Source organism: Coloeus monedula, assembly GCF_965178545.1.
Source record: "Coloeus monedula genome assembly, chromosome: 14".
NCBI classification, from domain to species: Eukaryota; Metazoa; Chordata; class Aves; order Passeriformes; family Corvidae; genus Coloeus; species Coloeus monedula.
The window spans coordinates 3656790-3681316 of NC_138794.1; the positions used below are offsets into that span (position 1 = coordinate 3656790).

Below are 24527 nucleotides of genomic sequence, written 5' to 3' on the forward strand. Positions count from 1 at the left end.
TTAAATAATAATAATGATGTCAGTGTTTAGCCTCCGCACGCTGAAGAATAGCAGTGCTAGCAGTCCCTGCACAGAGCTACTGCACAACATGAAGGTCAGCATTGTGAAGCATGAAAAATTAACATACATAACTCTGTCACATGCACATGTTTTATTTGTCAAAAAGTATGTCTTGTGGGTCAGCCTTGTTAAAAATCCCAAGAAATCTTTTAAGAAGCAATCAACTCTTATGGTAAGACCCCATATATGATAAGCAAATCATATAGTTTTGTTAATTCTCTTAAGGATTCACTTCTGCAAGGACTGCTCACCTGCTTGAAGCTGAGCAGGTGCTCACCAGCACTTGTGGGCTGGGCACAGAGGGCTCAGGGCCGTGAGCTGCTGGGCTCAGGCCGTCCGTGCGTTTCCAGAGAGGAGGGGTTTTGGCTGTGTCTACTTTTGGCTACTTTTGCTAATGCTGCTGACTCAGAAACAAGCAGCAGCAAACACAGCGACCTTGGGTTGGGCAGCTTACGTTTCTGTTTGCAATTACAGCTATTTCTATGCCTTCTATGTGTATTTATATTAAAAGCAGTACACCTAGTGCCTTTCTCACAGATGAAACTAGCTGATACGTTTTAACTGGAAACGCTTTATTTGGGGATGTTGACTTCTTGGTGTTTTGATTGAAAGAATTTTATTTGTAAGCCTAATCAGTAACAAGAAAGCAGTTCACGTGCCTGTGTGTTGCACCCTGCATGAGAGGACCTTCAGAGCACTGAGAAATTCAGGCTGTAACACTCTCCTGCTGAAGGCTGCCGTGCAGTTTCTAGCAGCAATCAGAGGAGAGGCCCCAGGTTTTACACCTGCAGCCAAAGGGGCAGGTCCAAAACAACCACAGCACACCTCAGGCAATGTTTGTTGGCACCCAGCATCCCTGGTGCAGCTCCTTAGGCTTTGGGATAGCTCTATCCAGGGCCTCTTCCCAAGGAAACAAACCCAGCGCCGTCAGGCTGTCACAGGACGTGCTGGCTCACAAACAGGTATTTGAGCCTCTGGATGTTACTTCTGATGTCTTTAAAGAAACTTTGAATACATTCAAGGTGAATTTAATGACCTCCTGTTATCCCGAAAAGGCAAAGTACAGAAAAAATAAAGATCTCACCTGCACTTGTATCTATTATGGTCAACTCATGTTAACAGAATGTTTTGCTTTAATACTTGACTTACATTAATACCTCACATTATTACACGTATGAAGCCAAATATGACGCTAACTTAGTTGCTTACAACCTCAAACCTTACTCCCAATACACATTCCAATAAATTTATTCTGTAAAAACAATACATTTTTTTTGTTTCCTTTTTGTTTTGTTTTGGTGTTTTTTTTTTTTTTTCCTTGTGGTTTTTTTTTTTAGTTTTTTACAGTAAACTCATCAACTACAAACCTTGAATACGCAAAAGATGTTCCAAGGACAAGCATAACAAGGATTGATAAAACCAGACTAAATATGTTTTCACAATAAAAGCTGGCATAAAAATAAATAAAAATCTCTATTATCACAATAGCAACAATAATGTACACAGAGTAATGGATTTGGAATGCTTACTTACTAGTCTAGTTCTATTTCCAAAAGGAAAAAAAAAGCCAGAATGACAGCATCCTTTTTTAAGCCTTTCATTATTTAAAATTGATGTTTTGTTTTGGTTTCCCATAGGGCTGTATATCACAGTAAGCTTAAAAATGGAAAGCATCCAAATGAATGATTTCAAATTGTGTTGGCATTGGAAAAATCCTTGTATTAATCTAAAGAAACACAAAAAGACTTTCACTAACTCCACATATAGGAACTAAGTCAGATAGTGTACATTACATCATGGTTTGGAGAAGTATTAAGAGTATAACTAGCTAGGTACTTCTAATAAGGAAAGGTATTTTATTACATTATTGAACTTGGCGGTGATCTCAACTGAAGAAGAATTTTTCTTTTATGTTGTAAACTGATCAAAACCCAAGAGAGTATGGATATAGGAAAATTTAAAATTATGTTTGTATGTGGAAGATATTGTAGCATCATATGGAGGGGACTCATTTCTAAGATTTAGTTGTGTTTTAAAAATGTTGATTTAGAATGATATAATTTGGAGTTGTGCCTTTTCTGTCGAGAAAAGGAATCTAAAACATGTTCAAGTATGCGATATCTTCATAAACCTCAGCCACTGGAAAAGGGCAACTTCATGCAACCAAATAATATGAAAATCAAAAAGTAACCCTTAGAAAAAAGGGTAAAAATGTCATTTCTGCAAACACAACAGATAGGAATGTGAATAATGTGCATACAAACTGGGATGCTGTTGATGGTACTAATGAACAGATGTGGTGACTCATATCAAATCCAAGAATATTAGACAACCAAACATGTAACCTTCTTGTGTTTTCCCTTAATATTCAGCAGTCATTATGTTGGTTAAGTCTGAAAGAGAAAGAGAAAAAAGTCACATTTAATGTAAGAAATAACATGCTGCACCAAACTTTATACAAGTGGTATCATATTTCAACACTTCAAAGTCACAGGTACAAGTAACCACCTGGTTGGTTCAAACAATTTTTCTTCTAGAGAAAACTGCTTGGTTACATCAATTAAACATCACTACAAAATATTAAAGAGCACAGATTAAAAGTAGACATTTAGGGCTGTATTCAGTAAGCAGCCCCAGTGATGTACGCGGGTGGGTTTTTTCCCCCCAGTCACTCCATTACAAATCTTGTAGCACACTTCAGGCACAGCCAAATTTTGGTTTTTTCCACTGCATTAAATCACTGATGGGCTTCATGCAGCAGCTCAGGCACTGCTGCATTCCTGGATGTCCTGCCACAAGAACACTCTCTTGTTCAAACACACGAAAGCTTAGCAAGCATGAGCAAAGATAAACATTTTCATTGCTAAGGGATCCAAACGCTGCTTCTGAAAAGGAAACAGTTTGGCTCCAGTTCACTGTAAGGTGATGACAGAAAAGGAAGGAACTCCCACTTCCACGACGAGTCAAGGTCATCTCTTGCTTTCCCTGACATTAGTGGGATCAGGATCAGACAGTCCTGGCATGATCACGGCAAGTGTCTGCAAGTCTCGGTTTCCTCCAATTGAACAGAGAGGGCAAAACTCACCTGATGGCCCTGGGACACGTTACTTTAGGCAGCAATGTGACAGCATGCAGTGCACCATGCCTACCCACCCCTGGCCAAGGCACCCCTTCTCCTACAATGCTGCAGTATTTCCCTGTGTTTGGTCAGTGCAGTTCTCTCCTGTGACAGGTGCTTTGTGAAGAGTAAAGATGGAAACCTGTGCTTTGCTTGTGGGAGGCCCTGGTACATCCTGACTAACGACACACAATCAGGGGTTATTACCAAGTGCTCAGGCATGCAGTGATGGTTTACAGGAACTGCCTGAGCCCTGACTCCCCCAAAAGGTGCAACCATGTGCTGCTCATCCAGCACACTGCACTCCAGAGACCTCTCTCCTGTTTCAGAATCAGTGAGATCATACTTAGAGATGCTTTGGAGATGTGGCTTTGTGTTCCCTTCCCTTCAGACATGGACACCCATTAAAACAACTACACATGATCAGTCACTCAAACCCTTCCTTCTGCTAAAGTTCTCATGGCAGCTGCTGCCCAGCCCAGACAGGGAGGATGGGAGGTAACACAATTGCTTCCTATGCTGTAATTCTCAGATCCAGTACAGAAAGCTGTCCTTTTGGAGTATGAAACCTTTGCAATTCCTAACCACAATTCCCTTCTGGGCTATGTCCAGAAGACTGGGTAGGCATCATTCTTACATGGGGTGCTGGGAATATTAATACTCCTCCTCCACACTGTCTCACAGATACAGCTGCTGGGCCACAGTGTGGCACGGGAGGGACAACAAAGAGACAGAGAACGCAAATTATCCTCTAGGGCTGTCACAGTTCCCAGTGCCATCTTCCAGCACGGCACACGTTTTGTCTCCTGGGGGCACTGCCAGGTGCCCCAGAAGCAGAGAGCCCCATGGGCAGTGGGGCTGCTCAGGCCTCGCTGCCAGCCCTGCCCTGCAGCAGCCGCTGAGCGGGGATGCGGCAGAGCTGAGCGCACGCCGGGGTCTCCATGGTTTCACGTCTCTTCAGAAACAGATCAACTCTCACCATCTTTGTTTGAACAAGTCTCTCAGCTTAACTGCAAGCTATGGTACAACGTGTGCTGTGCTGCCCAGCGCTACTGCACACAAAGGAAAGAGCACAGGATCTGACTGATCCGAGTGCAAAGTTTCTGTTATCGATGACAGCACAGAGAAAACAGAGCAGGGAACAAAACTAAATCCACAAACTGCCGTCTTTTTCTCTGGCACTGAAAATTTCTTAACAGTGTCTGGCAACTAATTCAGCCATCCTGTACTTTAAAACTGCATGGGCAGAAGGATAATTATTTACTTGCTCTGCACAATAGTCGTTATTCCATGTTGGTTTGAGGTCAAAATGGTTACAGGATTCGATGCACACAGAGCTGCAAATATTTCATCTATACTGGCTGCTTTAATCTCAGCTTGCATTCAGACATTTATATTTCTCCTGAGTTATGTCCCATGTCCTTAGCCAGCAGTGCTGTTATCCTGAGCTACTGGAAGGCAGCAGACAACACAACTCTTTACACCATATACTACGCCACTATTTGATTTTTACATAGAAATTTTTACTGTGCAATAGTTATATACATTCTTACAAATGTAATCTTTAGCTTTGAAGGCTAGATTTTAGCTTGCCTCAAATTGAAGAAAAAAAAATCAGACAGAAAAACATACTCTGTTTTCATTTTTTGTACAAAATGCTTTTACATTGAACCGAGCCCTAAATGCTATGCTTTCAATGCTGATAACCCCCCAAACCTGATATGCAGACTGAACAATGTTATTCTTGGTAAGCAAAGAAGAGCAAAGGAATGAACCATCACAAAAACACATCAGAAGGACACAGTGAACCTGTGTTTCTCTGGCCAGTTTGGCCATTAAACTTGTACTTCACAGCAGTAACTGGGATTGTTGCTACCCCACAAGAACATCACAACAAAAAAGCCTGGACACAGGCTGTTTTAAATATGTTCTCCCAAATGCAATGGTATCAGATGGCAATAATTCTGGACCAGATTTTGATCCCCTTATTCATGCTGGCACTTGCCTCCACAAATAGATCCACTGACTTGGTAGCTGATTGTCAGTGTGAGTGAAAGGATCACAGTCCTTTACTCCATTTTAATATTCAGGCTGTACCAGGAGCAAGAAAATGTATTTCATTTCCAGCAAATTTATTCTTCTCTGAAGACAGTAAAACCATTTGCCCCCTGCACTTGTACACCAAGCGAATGCTTCCTTTTCCCACACACTGCCCAGACTGTCACTAAAAGAGTGCATACCAAAAGGAAAACTTGCCACATACCCTCTGTGCCAACCCTGACATTCAAACACTCTCTAATAAGGCCAGAACCCCAGCCAGATCTCAAACATCTGTACGTGGCCATCCAGAGAGTAAAAGTAAAAAGCAGTTTAGGTGTCCAGTTATAAAGATTCAGAGTTATGCCAGCCAAGAACTAAAGACACAAGTCACCAGAGATTTAAATGTGGAAGGTAAATCTGCTGCCATGAATTCACTGATTTAGGAGCTAATTTAATACCATGAAAGTAAACAACATAGAGCCATGAATATCTTTCCGTCAGAAAATTCTCTTTATGAGGTATTCTGAGAAAGCCAAAACAATTTAGTATTTAACAGCAGAAAAAAGTCCTGGGGAGATTCTGTGACCAAAAATTTGAGCAAACTCTGGGATGGGCTGTCTTAGCTAATATACTATTAGTTAATTAATATTGGATGATTATCCCTGAGGTTCAGGCTCTGCATCTTTCTGGGGAAGGAATCAGCCAAAGAACAGCAGTTAGGGAAAGAGCTTGAGAAACAGGTAGTGACAGGACACAATTACCAACTGTGGCTGAGACTGAGGAAATGTTTCTTTGTTGAGAGTGCCTGTAGTACTCAAGAATAGCTGAGAAACTAAGGGATGGAGATAAAAAAAAGAAAGCACCTTTGTCTACCCAAGGGATAAAAAGAAAATCACAAGTTGAGCCCTTGAACAGTATGAAATTGGCTGAAAAAAATATAATAGCTTTGAAAGTACTTTTATTTGCTCTGGGTTTGAGTCTTCAGGAAGCCATCACTTCGCATTTTCAAGCTTACCTCTACCACCTGGAGGTTAGAATTTTCATTAAAAAATATAGGTGAAGGTGCTCCTGCAATCATTTGACTTCGGCTGTTAGGCCTTCAAGAAGATCTCTATAATGCTGAGGGTATGGGTGTGATTAAGAGGCAAGACTCCATCTGATCTGAGGAGGGGAGATGTGTCTTCAGCCTGCAGTCCAGGCATTCTAAAAGCTAATTACTACCTCATTATTAGTAGTCTTATTAAGAGAAAAGCTGCTTGTCTCCTTGAGGCAACACTTGCAATGGTCTGGGGCCTGGGAGGTGCAGAGCGAGGGGGCCAAAGGCGCTCCCAGCCCATGGGGAGCACCGTGGGTAGGGTGGCCAAGCCACATGAGCCTTCCAGAGGTGGCCCAGCCTCTATGAGCATGAAACACGCCTGCCCTTGAGATCAGGGCCCCGAAGCCTTGTTTTGCTTGTCTCTGCCTTCAGGGTATCTGGCTCTACACCTTATTTTGAGCCCTGGTTTGCACCCCGTGCCCGTTCCGGAGGGTCCTGGCGCCATCTCATGGACACACCATCGTCCTGGCGCGGCCGATTTGGGGACAGCGGAGCGGTGGGTGCCGCACACCACAGGGGAGGAAGCCCATCCTCTTCACACTGCGTGCTGCTGGCCCAGTGCTCTTCTCATGAGCCAACTGATTCTAAAGAGACCATTATCTTATCTAGGGTGGTGTCTTTTAGCAGACCAAGACATTCTTCTGAATTCATGTGTGTGAACAGAAGGATCATATCCCAACTCTGCAGGCACGTGTTGGTCTCTTTCAACCTTGCTTTCTACAGCAGAGAAGTCCAAGAGTGTGGGCCAGAGGAACTCAATGTCCTGCAGCAGAGCCCTGGTCTGGGTGTCCAGCAGGACATGGCTGCAGTGTCCAGCAGGACGTGGCTGCAGTGTCCAGCAGGACAGCTGGCCCCGTGCCCAGCTCGCCAATCCGGACATGTTGAGGGACTGGCTGTTTAACACCAACTGAAAAAGAACCTGCTGCTCTTTCCCCAAGTGCCCTGTGTCTTCTGAAGACAGACCTAAAAAGACACCCGGTCTGGCTCTGAGGAGCAGCAGGAGATGGAGTGTCCCCTCCTGGTCCTCGAAGAGAATTGCACTACTGACAAAAGCTCAATGAAACGCGAAGAGATTCACGCGTGAAATGATGATTTTGCAGCAGAAATGCCCAAGGTGAAATATGTGGACCAGGATGTGAACTCTTCCAAACTTATCAGTGCTTTTACCTCAAGCTGCCCTTAAAACCATATTCCCCTTGTCTTTTGAATCCATATTACTAAAACTCCACCTTTTCCAAAATGTTAAAAGCATCCAAGACCTAGTAACAGACTGGTTGCTCAAGTGTGAGTTCAAGGCTACGTGCTGGGGCTGCAGAAGTCAGAGCAGAGCCACCTCCCCACATGGGTATGACAGTGCCGACTGTGAATATTTCTTCGAGTTGATGCTGGCAGGAAGGACAAGACTGTTGACAGTATTTCAGTATTTCAGCACAGAGGCTGAAATACCTGCAATACTAAAAGTTCTGAGAAGCACCTCGATGTTGTAGCATGCTGGAGTCTACCTCCCAAGCATGTCACAAGCATGTCACACACAGAAGAAAGAGCCATATGAATGTTAACAGCCACAAAGCCGACATCCTGTGTGACTTTTTAGCCACTTAAGTCTGTGACTGACCTAATTCAGTAAGCATTTTGTCCTTACATGGAAAATGTGCCTGAAGTTCACAGGCACATCGTCTGTCACTGCCACAAACACGGGAAACACAGCAGGCCCTCCTGAAGCTCTCGCTACCTCAGATGCATCTTAGGAACAGTTTTCTCACTCCAATACCTGTTTGAAGACATGGAAGTGTCACAGGGTTCACTAGGCAGAATGTGGGCCACACTCCTCAGCCCCAGCCTCTGACACTCTATGGGTGAGGGGCTGGGAGGGCACAGCCAGGCAGTGTCTCCTTGCATCAGCCTCTGGCTCGAGCCAGCAGCTTGTTCAGAGTGAATGGGAGACACTCAGGGCACGTTTTCCTCATGACCCCATGAGCCACTTATCAAAGTCTTTACACAGCAGAGTCACAAAACAAATACACTGCACTGCAGAGAGACACGGGGAAAGGAAGCTCTGGGAGGAGTCTTTTAGCAGGAGACAACAGCAGCTCCCCAGAGGTTGTGTTTTGTGAGAAAGGGCTGAGGCTGGGCACGCAGCTGGGTGCTAAGACACCTCAGCAGTGTCAGATGAGAGCCTGTGCTGGCTGGCCTCCCCTCACACCTGGGGATTCGTGTCACTCAGCTCCTGCAACAGCCCAGCCTGGCTGCTGCCCACGTGGCAGAGCCTTGGCATGGGAACTGCACAAGGACTGGTTCTGAGTCGGAGCAGAGAGGCTTGTGCTGCTCCAAAGGCTCAGAAATAGCAGGGGCTGTTAAGGGTGGCTGAGTAACCAGTTGCCATGCTAATCCCCCTGCTCAGCAGCCTTCCTGTCTCGTTGTTGTGGTCACAACAAAGTAATATTGATATGAACACACAACTGACACAAACACACAAGGAGATTGTATGAAGCTGCTCTGGAGCAGACTGTATATCCTGTCCTGGGAAGGTCATAGCCAGGGCAGCATCTGCCCTGGAACCCGCAGTGTGCAGTCTGTGATGTGCACACAAACCCTCACAAGCTCCCAAGGAGACAGTGGGACTGCACAAATTAAACAAGTGTGAAAGGGTAAGCAGGCTCCCCCTGTTAGTGAGCCAACATGCATTATGCAAACAGTCTGATTCTGCTCTCACATCAATTTTGCATCATTCCAGCTCATGGTTTCCAGTAGCTCCTCTCAGCTGGCATCTATGCAAGTGTCGGAACAAAAATAATGCTCTTTTCTCTTTCAGTTGTTTCTCTAGAGTAAAATTTGTACCAGTGCAGGCACCAAGTCCATGTTTCTGTTCTAGACATATTCTGAGCACTGAAATGTAACCCAAGAAGGTGGCATGTGGTACACACAGGTCCCCCCTGGCTCCAAAGCCCCCCGGGAGCAAACTACATGGGAAGTGAATGACAGGAACAGAAGATTACCCCTTCACTGGTTTTCTGCAAATCTGAAGAAGTGTTTCTTGTGTCATTGCCTGCATCCCCAGCATCAGAGCTGCTCTTATTTTCTTCCTCTTTGCAGTCCTTATCATCTTCATCTCCAGGAGATTTCCGTGACTGCTTGGAGGATTTCTAAAATGATCAACAACAAAGTAAAAATTAAAACCTGAGCTTCAGCCATAGAAACACACTTCTGAAATGTATGTGGAATGCTGTCTGATCATGCAGTTCCCCATTCAAGGTGAAGATTGGGGAGGATATGTGGGGTGAAAAGCTTTTTTCAGGTGAAGTAGCTGGAGTTACTGCCACCAATGAAGGAAATTTCTGTGAAATTCTGTGTTCAGCACAGTTTGGCAGCTCAATTGACTGAAAGACAGACACAGTAATAGGAGCTGGGTATTAGTGTTGGGTCACCTGTAGGTTTTGTTAGTTAATGAAACAGATGGTGCCAGCTTGACAAAAGTTTTGATTGAACACAGAGATGTAAAATGAGACTAACATTAGCAGAGCTGCTTTCCATACTTTTTTTTAGCGCTGTCAGCTTTAATATATTAACACTAGAGCCATGTGGAACCAATACATCTTTTCTGCTCCCTTTATGTTATGCAATTCTACAGTACAAAAGGATAAATTGTGGCATTAAGCCACCATTTTCCTAATCCTCTGTTTGCCCAGAGTCTTCTGGAAAGAAGATGGTAGACCAGACCTGAATTTCTAATGTAAAACACACAAAGGGGGTGAAATTACTTAATACATTTTGTTCAGTGGATCAACCACAAAAATTCACACTCTTCCCCCAAACAGAGCCTGGATCAGATTGTTTGCTTGCTTCTTCTCATTTCAGTTAAGTTTTCACTTTCAGAGAAGAATAACATGAATGTGAATAAATTGCCTCTGCCACGCTTTCCACATTTTTTCAGGCAATGTACAGTCCTGGAGGCACACACAGCACCAGAGGAAGTGACTATAATGTTGCTCCCCTTCACCCAGGTGACAAGTGAGAAGTCTATCTGAACCCACAGGTGTCACTTCTCAGGGGATTTTGTCCACCAGCAATTGTGAGACAGACACTCTCTGAGCTTCCTGATCTACACTGTTACTGAAGACCTTAACAGGGCTGGTAGGTACTACAGTGCAGGTCTTTTATCTACAAATTGAGCACCCTACTCCCTGCTTAATGAATTAGTTCTTCCTCCATCCTATTCTGTATCCTAGACTGAAGTGTTTTACCCTCAGCTACAAGAGGAGCAGCAGAGCACATCTGACCCTCCCAGATCTTTCAGCATCTGCGGTATTCTGGGAGAGGGAATCTTGAATTCTCCTGGACAGGAGCCAAACCTGAACTCACGACTCTCAGGAGGCACACTCCTAAGGCTTTTTTTTCCTTCATGGGGAGAGGCCTATCTAAGATGATCAAACCTATCAATCCATCTTTCCATGGGTTTTCTCTCCAGCCCTTCTGATCTCCCTCCCATAGTTTCACCTTCCTCTCAGTGTGTGGGCACTCAAACAGGGCAGAGTATTCCAACTGCTGTCTCACCAGGGCTGTCTACAGAGTAAGAGCACTTCCCTTTGCCCATTTGAACACCACTGTTATGGTACTAGAATCAAAACACTAAAGGAGGAAGGACAGATTTCCATGAGGTGAACATTATTCCAATTATAAATGCACATGGGTAACAATAGAAATACTCAGAAGATAACCTTTGAAGTGTAGGATTTTTTCCGTTTTGAGCCGGCTTTTTCATTCTTTCTTTTTCCTTTTCCATCCTCTTCTACCCGATCGCCTTCCTCCTCACTGCTGGCATCTGCTGTATTTCCTCCTTCTCCTTCAGTTTCTGATGAGCTCTGTTGCTGAATTGCCTTTAAAATAACAACAACAATAATAACATAAACAATAAAAATATCACTAATGCCTAGTACTTGATTTTTGTTCTGCATTGAAGGTAGAAATACTGGAAACGGACAGCTTACACTTTAATAGTCAGGAAGAGCTCAGGTTATTCTTGCAATTATCAGGAAAAAAGGCTGCAAAGGCAATTTTCTCAGTCACCACTTGAACTCAGTTATCAGATGCAGATTCTGGGATAGCATGTTCTGAAGGGTTTACACAGAAACAGAAGATCTGATACTAAAAATGTGTTTGCTGGAGGAGAACTAAGAGCTGCTCAGTGGAAAGACCTGGCTTGCTCTACTTTGGGAAAAACTACTAAAACTTTTAGCCTTTGTCCGCAATAGGAGAGTTTTTTGTGAGAGAAGATGGCTGTTGCACTCCCCTCAAAGGGCAAGATCTCAGTGTTTTGGAAAGGCAAACCCTGACCAGCAGGCTGAGCACTCTTTGACAGCCCGTCTCCCACAGACTATTCACTGGGTTTTTTTAAAATCCCCAAGTGTATGCAAAACATGTGTAGGGCTGAAAATATGAAACAGGAACTGAGAGAGGCCGCAGCTTTTCTGCAGGTGGTCTGTATCTCTGGCTTGTAGGGTTTTGTGATAATAATGTAATAGGTGTTTGCCTTCTTTTGGAGGTGATTCCTGCCTTCAAAGGACCACATTTTTTTAATGAGAAAAGTTCTTTCTTTTATACAGCCCACCAACTACTCTTCTCTCCCTCCAGCTTCACTGACTTTCTGCTCTGGAGACCCAACAGGGAGAGCTGTTGTACAGCAGCAACTGTCTCCTAACAGCAGCTTAACCCTCCACCTCCTCACTCCTCTCAGCTTTGGCACTGTGTGTTATACATTACCAATGTAAAAATCAAAAGTGCAGTGACCTTAAGGTCTGTGTAAAATACACGGAGACTGATATAAAATAAACAACAGAAAGAAGAAGTCAGAAATTATTCATGTTTGTACAGGAGTAAATAAAACCACCCATTTTTAATTCAACTAAATCTGTTGCAGAATTTTCCACTTCACCACCCCAGAATATCATAGAAAGCAAAAGGCTCTGCAGTATGATTAAAGTTCCATTTGTCACAGAGTGTGAGACCACAGTTGTCTTTACACTACACAGTTAATAAAGCTGTGAAACTTTCTTACTCCATCAAAACCAGAACCTTCCACATCACTCTTAAAATGTCCACTTTGACACGAAGTCAAAGAAGAAAACAAGAAAGATAAGGAGGAATAGGTGTGAAAGTCATTTACCTGATATCCAGTAAACTTTACTCCAGGGTTGTTTTCTATTTCCCACAGGCCTTCATTAAATCCTTTTCGCTTGTTCGATTTCCCAAACTTATCTTTATATTCTTTATATGGGAAAAGGTCTTTGGGCCCCAGGAACGCACTGCATTTTAACAGAGGTAACATTCAAAAAAGGACTTAAAACTCTCCTCTTGAAAAAAATCAAAACATCAACAGTGCAAATGTTTTCCCTATTCTTCTGCTCATTCCACAATTTCTTTTCTAGTTTTATTTATTTATTTATTTGTCACACTGGCTTTGAGTTACTGCTGTGAGCCTGATTTCATGGATTGGCTCATCATCCTGATGTTTGATGTAGTAAAATCATGCTGGGTATCTCTAGAAACAACTAAAACATCTCTATTCTATTAACTTCTGCTGGGAACTGGCATGAGCAGTTGAAACAGTTTATGAAAGGGATTATATGATGTCATTATATGATGCGACAGCAAGGGACCAAACTTCCAATCCCAGTGTTACAAATCCAGAAAGGCCTAAAAATGCCACATGAAAAGTCAAAGCATGTAAGGAGTGCCTAGGACCTGTGAGTCAAACTTTATCCCTTGTACTGTGGGATAGGAAAAGCAGTGGCATTTATTATTATCTATACTGCCAGTAAGCCCAGGAGCTGCTTTCTTGGAATTAGCCCGCCCCCCCATACCAAATTCTGTACAAACACAATAAAAATGCTCTTTCCCAAAAATCTTATAATTTCATATAAGACAAAAAACAATGGGCGAATATAGGCAGATGAGTAATACAAGGAAACAATGAGACACAGAGGGTGCCTGTGGCCAAATAGTTTTTTAGACAGCACAGCAAAGGAGGGATTTTGTGCTCTGCTGCTGCCTAAGTCAGCTACGCACTGGGCCAACTAATTTCAGGCACAGGCACCATAATGCAGGGAAAAATAATTATATAAAAAAAGAATGATGATTTATCCTGCATTTTCTACACACATTACAGTAAAACTCTAACTTCTTAAGTCTTAAACTGAAGAATGCATAACTTTCTTTTCACTGGGTATCTCTATCTACTGTATTCTGCAGTGTGACATTGAGACTGTAATCACAAGTTAAATTAAAACAATGAAGGCAAAAAGACCCCTTCATTCCCACATGTAAAGATTCTGTGTCATCAATGACCAGAGCTCAGCAAGTCCCAGTGTCCTTCACCATAATCACTGTCCTACTTTCCTGATGATCTTTGCAATTAATGTTAACTCTCTGGTCTCCCTTACTGTGGGACTGTGGAGCTCCACCATGTCCCACACATTTATTGTTGTAACCTCACCACAACATTGGGAATCTGCCCCTTTTTTGCAGATGAGCTTCTGAGGCACAAAGATTTGTCCAAGGTTAAACTCAAACTGATAGCAGAGTACAGAGGAAAAACCAGCTCTCTTCAGTGCCAGTCTAATACCTTAATCACAGGATCATATTTCTTCCTTTCTGTAATCATTATTTCAGATTAATGCCTGATTTATGCCCAGCATTTATGAATGTGAAAAGTTCCATCCACTTAAATCATCCCACTGGCCAAGAAGTTTGCCACTGCAGAGCCAACTGGTTGCTGAAGGCATCAGATGACAAGTCCCTGAGGAAAGAGCTTCCTTCTAACTCCACGTGAGGCAGCATGGGATCCACACTCAGTTGGATACTGAGAAATATCTTAATTATGTAATTACAAATATAATGCATTTCTACCTGCAAGCCAAACAGTGATCTCTAAACCAAGAGATGTCATGTTAATATTAAATGCTACAGTAGAGCAAGGGATCTGAATAAATTATGTTATCTCTGCTTTTGCTAATACTAGGAGACGTCTTCTTGCTGTCAAAAATACAAACAAACAGTTCTAACACAAATAACAAAGGAAAACTGTACGAAACTTACTGTGAGCTACCTTAACTTAGCTCAGCAGTAATGTATGGAAATGTTCCTACAGCCTTTTATGTACAGTAAACACTGAAAAACTGTCTACATCTTTGTTTGAAATACATTCATTGCCACTGGGAGAGTGTAAGTTTCTGCTGCTCTGCTATAAAACTAAGGAGCTGCAATCCACAGATCATTTTTAACAGTTAGGCTTTTACATTTATAGGGTAGGAACTACAAACTGTTTTCCTGTTTCAGATGATACAGTGAGATCATGAGCTCACAAAATCCAAAGCAAGAGAGATTATCAGTTTGGGATTCATTCACTTTGGAATAAAAGTGGTCAGTTTTTTCTTAAATGGTTCTCAAAAAAAATGTTTCCATTAAAAAAAAATTACATTTTGGTTTCTGATTTGAAAGCATCATAAGTTTATTTGAACTTTACTCTTTTCAGATTATTTTGTGACAGTAGTAGTAGACCACAATACATCAAAACATCAGGTTGTTTCATTCCAGCAATGGGAAGAAATATTTTAACTAAAGAGAGGCTATTATGAACTTATTAAAGCAGAAACTGCCTTTAAAGATTTTTTTTTTTTAATAAAATGTGATGTATGAGCTATGGAACTTACCATATTCTGGAATAATATTAAAATTCAAAAATAAACAATGAATTTTTAATAAAGCTTCAAACCTCTAACATTGAATTTAAAATATCATCAGAATTTCATTTTTTCCAGTTTTAAAGGAATTCTAGAAAACATGTTACCTGCAAATGGGGAAGGAAAAGTTTTAAAATGAAAATATTTCATGCAAAATGGAATGTGACCTATTTTTTTAGCTACCTCAGAGATAGAGACATGTACATTACAATCTTGAAACTCTGTACTTTGTAGCATTATGACGAGACCTAACTTACCTCTTGTGCTCTGATTCCCTTCTCTCCCTATCAGCTCAGCCAGCTCAGTTCTTCTATCACTTCTGTGAGCTCCATCCTACAATATCCCCAGCACAAATCTCCCAGGAATGCACATATTTTAAAGCTCTGTGAGGACTGCCTGAGACTCTGGGGTCTGCTTCCTTTCAGATCACAAACTCCCACGAGAGTTCTCACACAGGACACGAGCTCAAACATGTCCAAACACAAGAGCCTGATCTCTGCTATCATGGACATCCAAGTAAAAAATGTTTGCCCCTGCCTCTGAGTTCAGGGCTTTTTCAGACCCTTTAATAAATCCATGCCCGTATGTTTCTTTACAGGAAACACAGGCTTTTATGTTTAGCTCATGATAGACCATGAAGGCAGCAGCATTCCCAACTACTTTCAGTGTTCACTCCCATTTGTTAATACAAATGAGTTGGGCTTGTAGGACCTCTCTCTAGGCTCCCAATGGCTTCAGTCAGGATTTGCTCCAATGCAATCAGAGGAGATGATGTTAGCTGCAGTAGAAAAAGACATTTTCAAAGGAAGAGGTCACGTTCATTCACTTACGTTTCATGAGTCCCAAAAAAGAAGATGGGGTATTTATTTGCTGGAGGCTTCACGGCTCCTTCAGGAAGTTCATCAATCTGTAAGACAGAGAAAGCAGTGGAAAAAAGATTATTCCCATAAGTGGTGTCCCTCATCCAAGAATCCCTACCAAACCATGGAAGTGCTAGCACAGGTATCCTGCAGCCCTGGGAGGTCCCACTGTGTGCTGGGGTGGGGAAGGGAAGACAGCTGCTGGTTTTTCAGGCAGGCAGGTCATACAGAGTCAGCATATGACTGAAACACTACAGGGAGACAACAGAAGACCCAGGAGCACACACAAAGTTTTAATGATTTCATGGGCATTATAACACACAAAGGCAATAAAATCAAGTCTGCTTAATTTAAGTGTTAACTTCAGATGCTGCCTCATCAAAGGCATCGAAGCCCAGAGGGTAATCCCGCCTGTCTCACACAGCCACCTCAATAACTTGTGCAGCAAATGGGGAACAGATGGCATCTCTGAGACTCTGCAGCTGGAACACTGGACCATCCCCCAGTGGTGCTTCCAGTGGTGATGGTGCTACACAGTGCAAAATGTGAAATGCACGCCAGGGAGGAGGGCCAGGGACTCTTCTTCCCCTGCAACACCCTGATAGCTGGCTTTGGTTACCACTTCCCTCTCTACCCTCTCCTTTCACATTTTACCCCTGGCCTCATATTTCTCAGGATACAGCTGCAGAGCAGTGACAGGAGGGATGCTGAGGGTGTTCTCCTGAGACAGAGCTGGTATTGGAACAAAGCCCTCAGGCTGAGCAGTGCCCAGACTCTTTCTCCTAATGTCTGAGTGAGAGCATTGGTTGTGAGGCAGGAGGTGAGGCCCAGGACTTAATCTTGTCCATGTCTAATTTTGTAGTCCTCTGCAACAGAAATAAGAGAGTCCAGGTGCCTACCCACATAAACCAGAAACACAGCACAGCTTTAAATAAGATCTAAGAGCCTGACTTCCCAGAAATGGCACTTATGAGCATACGTGGGTGTGTGAAATTAAGTGTCCAGAGAACTCTCTGGCTAAGAGAGAGCCTAATGAATCCAGATATCTACAGGGCAGCACCAGTGAGCAGGTGAATGGCTTGGTGCCTGGTCTAAGGCAACTCAGTCTCAACATAAGCATATCAAATCCTGCCAAATGTCACTGCAACTGAGAGGGAAGTGCTGACATAACAATGCTATACAAAATCTGCTCCTCAGCAGAGCACTGGGATGGAACCTGCATGTTTTCACTCAGGAGGCCAGACCCACATGTGCTTTCCTTCTCTTTTCTTGCTGAAGGACCCCTAACACTGAATTCTTACTGACTAATAAGCACCAGATTGTTTTCAAAGGATGTTCTCTTTCACAGTAAAGCATCTGCTTGGCTATGTACCTCTCAAAGGAGCATGAGCTTTTGTAAGAATTCAAACCCTTTTGGTCTTTCTGCAAGGACACCCCTTGGGGATGGAGAAATGAGAGCCACGTGTGGAACTGTAACATCACAGGACTCCTTTCTGTAAAAGAAATGGATGCCTATCTTTTAGGTGGAACGTTCTCTGAAGCTGCACCAAAATCTGGAGATCCGAGAGCACTTCCAAACCACTCCCTGTCTCCTTCCTGCAGTGCAGCTCAGGGGTGTGGATGGTGGGGCTCTGGCACACTGGGTCATATGTCACCATGCACCCACTGCCCAGCACAGTCTGCAGGAGACAATTCAGGATTGTCACAGGTGTCACATGCCTTGTGGGCACACAGCAAAATTACCCACTTCCCGTCCTTAGCAAAGCTAATAATTTGATAAATAAAAGGAGAAGCTATTATTTAAATGCACATAGAAGGAAGATACACACTGGTGGAGGATGAACACGTGCATTTACTTTTATCTCAGCTGTGTGTAAGAAGGAACTGAAACAACATGACAGGCTTCTTGGTGCCCTCTTTATCATCAGGAGTACCTAGAAGAAAGGCTGCCAAAGATACTACTTTAGAGCTCATCATTTTCTGACATTAACTAGTTGTTTTTTAAGAAAGTGCCCACAATGTTGCTATTTGCTCACAATTCATTATTAAAATACAGGTATTAGACTTATAATAAGAGTGATAAAAAGACTGCAGGGAAAAACCACTGCAACTCCCTTTCTAAACTGTTAGCAAGCCAGGGAGATATTGCATGTCTGCAAAACATTTTATGCCTCCTTAAAGATGGAAGTATCTACATGTCAGAGCAAAAAAGGCTGTGCTGGCAGTTTACCAAGTACAGGAAGGGGTAACACACCTCAGCTGTCTGGATGCCATAGCCATCCTCCTCTTTATTGCGACAAGGAAGATGTCCAGATACGAGACCCCAGAAAAATGTGGACTCCTTTGACTGAGACAAACAGAGTCTGCTGGGACTTGAGTGCAAATCTCATTTGGCCACTTGAAATGCGGCGCCAGCTCTGGGCTGCATTACAGAGCAGCACAGCCCAGTTACTGCCTCAGCCCTCTCAGAATCTCTCATGAAATAAAGTAAACAGCTGTAAATGATCAGTAAAGGAGGGGAATGAAGACATGCTTAGTAGGGAATGCTGATCAGAAGGGACTGGGGAATCTTACATCACACAACGAGCTGTGCTCCAAAGCAGTGAGGATCTCCTAAGCAATATCCCAAGTGGAGTTAAGCCTTCTGTCTTATTCCCAGCACTTAATACTGTTAGCTAAGGAGCAGCACCAAATCAACAAAGGAGAGAACACACATCTGTCACGCAGCTCACCTGCTCCTCATTTTGTGGCATATTTCTTTATTCATCCAAGTATCCCTTCTGACTATGTATCATCACAGGAAACCATAAAAAAGCTTTTCATAGCTTTTGGGAGTTGGCATACACATACAAACACATGCAGTATAAATCTGCACCAAACAGCTCAAGGAGAGACTGTTAATGCTCCCACTCTAACATTTCACTCTGCAGCTGAGGTCAAGACTTTCCCTGCCTTCATTGATGTTGCTGTGAGCTCCCCAGCTCTGGGGCTTATGTTGCTAGTACTGTAACAAGGTTGGATATAAAGTGACAGTGTTATCTTAGGGCCATTGAACTCCGTGGCAAAAACTCCAGGGAATTTAGCGAAGGATGAGACCCTCTCTGCCATTAGGAACGATCTCTCCCCGTTTTACCTGTTTCACACAAATCCTTGCATTAGAGACTGTGAGAGGAGAGCTTGGCCCAGTGTCCCTATTCCCAGTAAAGCAACCTTAGCCCTCTGTGAATGTGGAGTCCCTAAGTGCTTATTTAGCTGCAGAACAACCCTGGCACTCCATGATGATTGCTGCTGTTTTGTTGTAGCAGAAAGCAAGCAGTACAAGCAACCATACTGCAATCTCCTGCTGCTGCACTCAGTCACAATTTATTCCCGTTCTACAGGATGTTTTGGTTAAACATGCTGCAGATTTGGATCCGATATTTTTCCCCGTATCAGCAAGATCAAAGACAGAGAGAAAGAGGGAGGGAGGGAGGGAGAGAAAGAGAGTGAGCGCATGAGCACAAGAGTGAGAAAAGCATCGCTGCCTTGAACCAGGAACAAAAGAGGGAAGAGCACCCATACTGGAACACAGTGTTGTAGTCACAGAAACCTCACTAATGACTAAAGCATCTGTCTATCAGAGAGCCAGACTGCGACTGCGTTTTGCTCCTGGAAGGAAACAAACAGATTCTAAAGCACCTGCTGTAACCTGCAATCAAACAGGAGCTCCATCCCCGCCTGAGCCAGAGCAGAGAGTGGGCTGGAGCTTGCTGCCACAGAAATCACTGTGAGCAGCGCATGGCGTGCAAATCTGATACATGCATCAGCAACACCATGGGCAGCCGCTTCAATTATGGCTAAAATTAAAGCAGGTGGTTTCAGATTTCGAGTTTTATCCCCTTAGCTCCCGTTGCTGTCATCTGCTTAATGAATAACAATTGCTTTCTTTTTGCACAACCTCAGCAGAGCTGCACTGCCCGGCATTTGTTTGCCAACCAACCAGCAGAGCTTTAAAGATGTAACTGAGGTTTTTTCCAGTAAACAAATGCCAGGCTTCTAGGGTCAAGAACACTGAACAGAAAATTCACCTTGGTCCTCTCAAACCAGAGCAGGGCTTTATCAAACAGTGTTGCTAGTGACTACCAACGTGGAGGCAAGAAATCTGTCAGGATCCTTACACTGTAGTTTACAGGCTAGGATGTGTATGCAGCAGAGTATTTTGCTCTCGATGGTGCTGAGCAATTGCTGACTTCTCAGGGAGTATTTCCCACTGCCTGTCACAGGGTGGGTTTGGCAGCACTCACACTGCAGTGCTCCCTTCCCGCTTGCCACGAGGTTGGGCACCCTGGGGAGCGAGGCGCTGGCTGGGTGGGCTGGACTGGCGCTGCAGAGCCAGAGCCCAGCGAGAAGGACAACAACAGCGGCTCACAGCAGCACAAATCATCCCCGTGCCTGGCTGTGGGATAACGTGGCATGTTCCTGACAGGCAGAGGAGCTCGCTGGGAGGGCTGGTGCAGAAACAGAGGAAGCTGCACCCCCTCCCGGGTGTTCTGCTCTGCAGAGCTCTACATTCCCTGCAAAATGGGAAACATGTCTCTGCAAGACACGAAGAGAGAGGCACGCTTTGTCTCTGCTGTGCTGTGCACAGCCGCTTTGGGGAGGCTGATGTTACTGCAGCGGCGAGGAAGAGGCAGCTCTGCCCACCAAGGCGGAAGGGCATCCCTGAGGCATCTCCTTCCAGCTGCAGGGGCAGCAGGTGTCATGTTTTATGGCATCACGAAACCTCTGTGCTGTGGATAAGCTGCCGTTCAGAAGCAGGAATTCCAGGCTGTCAGGGTGGCTTTCGACCAGACTCTGTCCTGTTGCATTCCAACGGAATTTTACACTGAAATAAAAAAGGTATTATGCAAAAATACCTTTCAGGTCCCCATTTACAGAAAAAAGAAACTTCACATCAGCATGCGGAGATGCTTATTTGGGCACCCACAAGAACAAGTCCTTTTATTTTGCAGAAAGAGGGAATTAAAACTGCAGAGCAGTAATCACTGATTGTTTTGACATAGTGTAAATGCCTTTGATTGGCAAAAACACACAGAACCATTGCTGAGATCAGTATCTCCCACTGAAATCCCTGGAGTCACTGCACGGCAGTCGAGTAAAGGCCTATAGTATTTGCTGGAAAGTGGTTCAAGTTGCTTATTATTGCCCAACACATGCAAGCAGCTTGATCTTTTACAGTTAGCTTATTAGCAGAACTCTAGATGGATAAAAGCAATACTCTTCAAAATCCATTATTAAAATAGGATATTTTGCTTTACTACAACATTTTTATTCCAATGGATTTATTATGCTTTTTAATAGCTAATGCTACTGGGAGTCAGCAGTATAGCAGTATCTTTTCTAAACCATTATTTAAAATACTGTTCTGTAAGATGTAAAATATTAATTTTTTTTTCCCTAGAGGATCCTAAAATGTAAAAAAAAAAAAAAAAAAATCCAACCTGCTTCAAGCTAAAAACTGTGACTCAAATTCCATAGTGCTTAAATTGAAGAGCAATCCAACTAAAGCTGATTGCAGACTGCTGACTTTTTCTCTCATGTCTCAGGACTGGTATTTGAAGCAGAGCACTACTCCCCAATGTACATCACATACCTGAACTCCTAGGGTGGAATGCTGGCATATGCACTTTTTCACCCATTAAAAAAGATAACCCTGTGAAGGGTGAGACTAGAAGCAGAATCCAACTTAATAAGGTAGAATTGCACAGCTACAAAAGTAAAAATTAAAAAAAGTCTCTGGGCATGGAAGAGTGCCACCAGCAAAAACAAAAAGCAAAACAAGATTAAAACCAGCAGAGCATACTTTTGAGCACTGCTGAAAATGGCTGAAGGGTATCCTGCAGACAGCCAGAAATGACAATATAAAGACATCAATCCTCCCTTTTTTTTCTGTGCATGCTCAGGACCTCAACAAGATAGAAGACAATGAAGGGTTAGTTGGGAGTCCAAACAATGCTGGCAGCAATGTCTCCCTAGGAAAGATCAGCAGTCTTGCAGCTGAGTTCAGCCCCTTTACATCCCTAATTAGCAGCATATTTTGAAGACAGAAAGTTGAAATACACTTTCTGCAGAGCTGCTTTAATCTCCAATATGAAAATGGGGCCAGAGCTTAGTTCTGCGTGACTGGTATCTGGATGCATGACTTTGTAGATAACTGATCCATTCATGTGATTCAAGTCCTCTCTGCACTCTTGGGGCTGGTGGACAGAAGAGTGTCAGAGGAGGAGACTCGGGGGATACCAAGACAAGTCTTCTCTCTGCCACTGGCCCCTGGGATGACCTTGGCCACAAGAATCTCTGCATCTCCTTCAGTCTCACTTTTATGAATGGGGACTATGGGACTGTTCTCCTTTTAAAGCACTTGAGGTTCACGGCTAAAATGAGAGGAATTCCCAGTAACACGTACTTCCAGCTCTTGTCAGAGTTGGACTTCAGGTTACCAAACTGTAATCCTGCCAAGGAGCACACCCCAAAGTCAGGCTGCTGCAGAGATGCTCTGTTTTCTCCAAATGAAGTGCTTCCCTGCTACTGTGAATGAAGCAGTGGTGCTACCACTAGGGCTCTTTCTTTCCCAGTCTGTTCCCTAAGGAAAGAAAAGGATTTGATCACACTATTTTCAGTCTGACTCTTACCTGCAATAACTCAGGGACACACCAGACAATTTTGCCAACCAGACAAAAGGAGAAAGGCCAGAGAGATATTAAGTTTCCCCATGTTTTGTGATAAATAGGCTGTCCAACAGAAGATGGGCAGACAAGTAGTCCATATGCTGAGAGACAGCTGGCAATGCAGGCTGAATCAAAACATCAGACACTAGGAAATCCACACAAAAGCAAGCCAGAGAAAAATAAACTTCTTAACTTTCATGGCTCACAAAATTACTTTTTATTTGTGTATGGGTAGGGAGAGCTTGTTTATTTTAAACAAATATTGCCAGCTGTGAGGCATTTAGCATTTACTTTTCCTCCCTTTAAGCACAGTGAAGGCTTGGTTCTCCTTTATCTGAATTATTCCTCAGACACCAAAATGTTGTTTGCAATGTACATCCACCAAAGCAAATCAGAGTGAGCCCACTAACACCAAATGAAAGCAGTTTCTAATGACAAAATTTGGTTACCCTGCTTTACCATCTTACCACAAATATTTTTGTCTTGAAATATACAAGTGTGCAAGAAATGCTCATACAAAAGTGTTTAGAAGACATACAGCAAATAAAAATTAATTAACCAGTCAAGACATCAATAAGTGAGAAATTTTAGGGACTGGACATTCACAAACATTGTATTTCTGTTCTCCCACTCTCTTCTTAAAAGCCAAAGGGACATGGAAACTCATACAGTCTTCCTCCCCAAAGTGTTCAGATAAACCCTGCCACCTTCTGTACCTCATCTGCTCCAAGGAGTGCATGGGTGATACAAGAACTCTTTAGACCGAGGAATATCTTTTTGCCTTCCAATATTTACACTAGAATGTTACTATTTCATTGATTGGTTTTAAGGAAGAATGTTATATTCATGAGGTAGGATTTTTTTTGCCAGTTAACTTGATCAAAACACTTCCAATTAGATGCAGCCCACCTAGAGTGTTGACATTTGGTCAAATACAACTGAATTTATACTTTAAGCTCATTTGTTCCACCCAAAGCTCCATATTCCACTGTCCAATCTTTTATTAAAAGAAGTGTTGCTAGTCCTTACACTCCCATCAGCACACTTAAAGACAAAAGGTAAGGAAATTTCCAGAGGACTGCGGTCTCCTAGACTTGGCTGGCTTAATTTACCATTTCTTTTCCAGTATCGTTTTCTACCCCAAAAAGTCAGTTAAAAAAAATGGTATTTACGCAGTATTCCCAGGCTGAAGAATACAGAGCATCCCTGTGCAGTATTTGGTCCAGCTTCCCCAAAAATACACAAAACCCTGACACTACAACTTGTGGCTAAGATTGCTTTGGGTAAGGAAACGTGATTGATGGAGAACATAACCCTCCAGTTTGTGACAGGGTGGACACACACATACCAGAGACAAAGAAAGGAACAATCTGCTTGACTTACTGCAGCCCCCAGCTCATGCTAGGGAGGATTCAAGCTTGAGACTCTGGAGATTCCACTGTTATCTGGGCTTTTGGGGTACAGAAAACCCTCCTGCTTGTCTCCTCTGTGACCTGTTTTCTTACCATCAGTTGCAGCTAAGGGATATAACATCAGGGGCCTGAAACACTCCTTGCCACTGAACAAGTGCCTGCATACAAAAAATGCTTACTGTTACTTGGGAAAAGAACACAAAATCTTGGTCCCTTGAAAATGCAGAGCACTTTTAGTATCCTGCAGCCCTCTGAGGTTCAGTTGCAGCAGCAGAGACGAGACTACGAGTGTCCTACCAGTCCTCTAGAGGGAATGGAGACACAGCCAAGCATGTGTTTGTCTTCATTATGCTGCTCTCTGTGGACCCACAGAACATAAAGACACATGGTCTTAATGTGCTCACACCAGAACATCTATTTGCAGGATTTAAGCAACTCCTTCAAACATCAAGTTCTGTTTCTCGGGATCCTGAGCCAAAGCACCCTGTTACCTACCCAG

The 24527-nt window shown here is 43.3% G+C and overlaps 1 protein-coding gene across 1 annotated transcript in view; it reads right to left on the reverse strand.

The window, feature by feature from the left end:
* Positions 1 to 47: 47 nt before the first annotated feature.
* Positions 48 to 24527, reverse strand: part of HDGFL3 (HDGF like 3) — a 38646-nt gene continuing 14166 nt past the window's right edge. The window contains exons 2-6 of the mRNA XM_082290401.1: positions 15880 to 15956; positions 12475 to 12613; positions 11030 to 11188; positions 9311 to 9457; positions 48 to 2453 (exon numbers count right to left, since the gene is read on the reverse strand). Of these exons, the coding sequence (XP_082146527.1) occupies positions 2448 to 2453; positions 9311 to 9457; positions 11030 to 11188; positions 12475 to 12613; positions 15880 to 15956 (528 nt within the window). The 3' untranslated portion in view covers positions 48 to 2447. The remainder of the gene's footprint in view (positions 2454 to 9310; positions 9458 to 11029; positions 11189 to 12474; positions 12614 to 15879; positions 15957 to 24527) is intronic.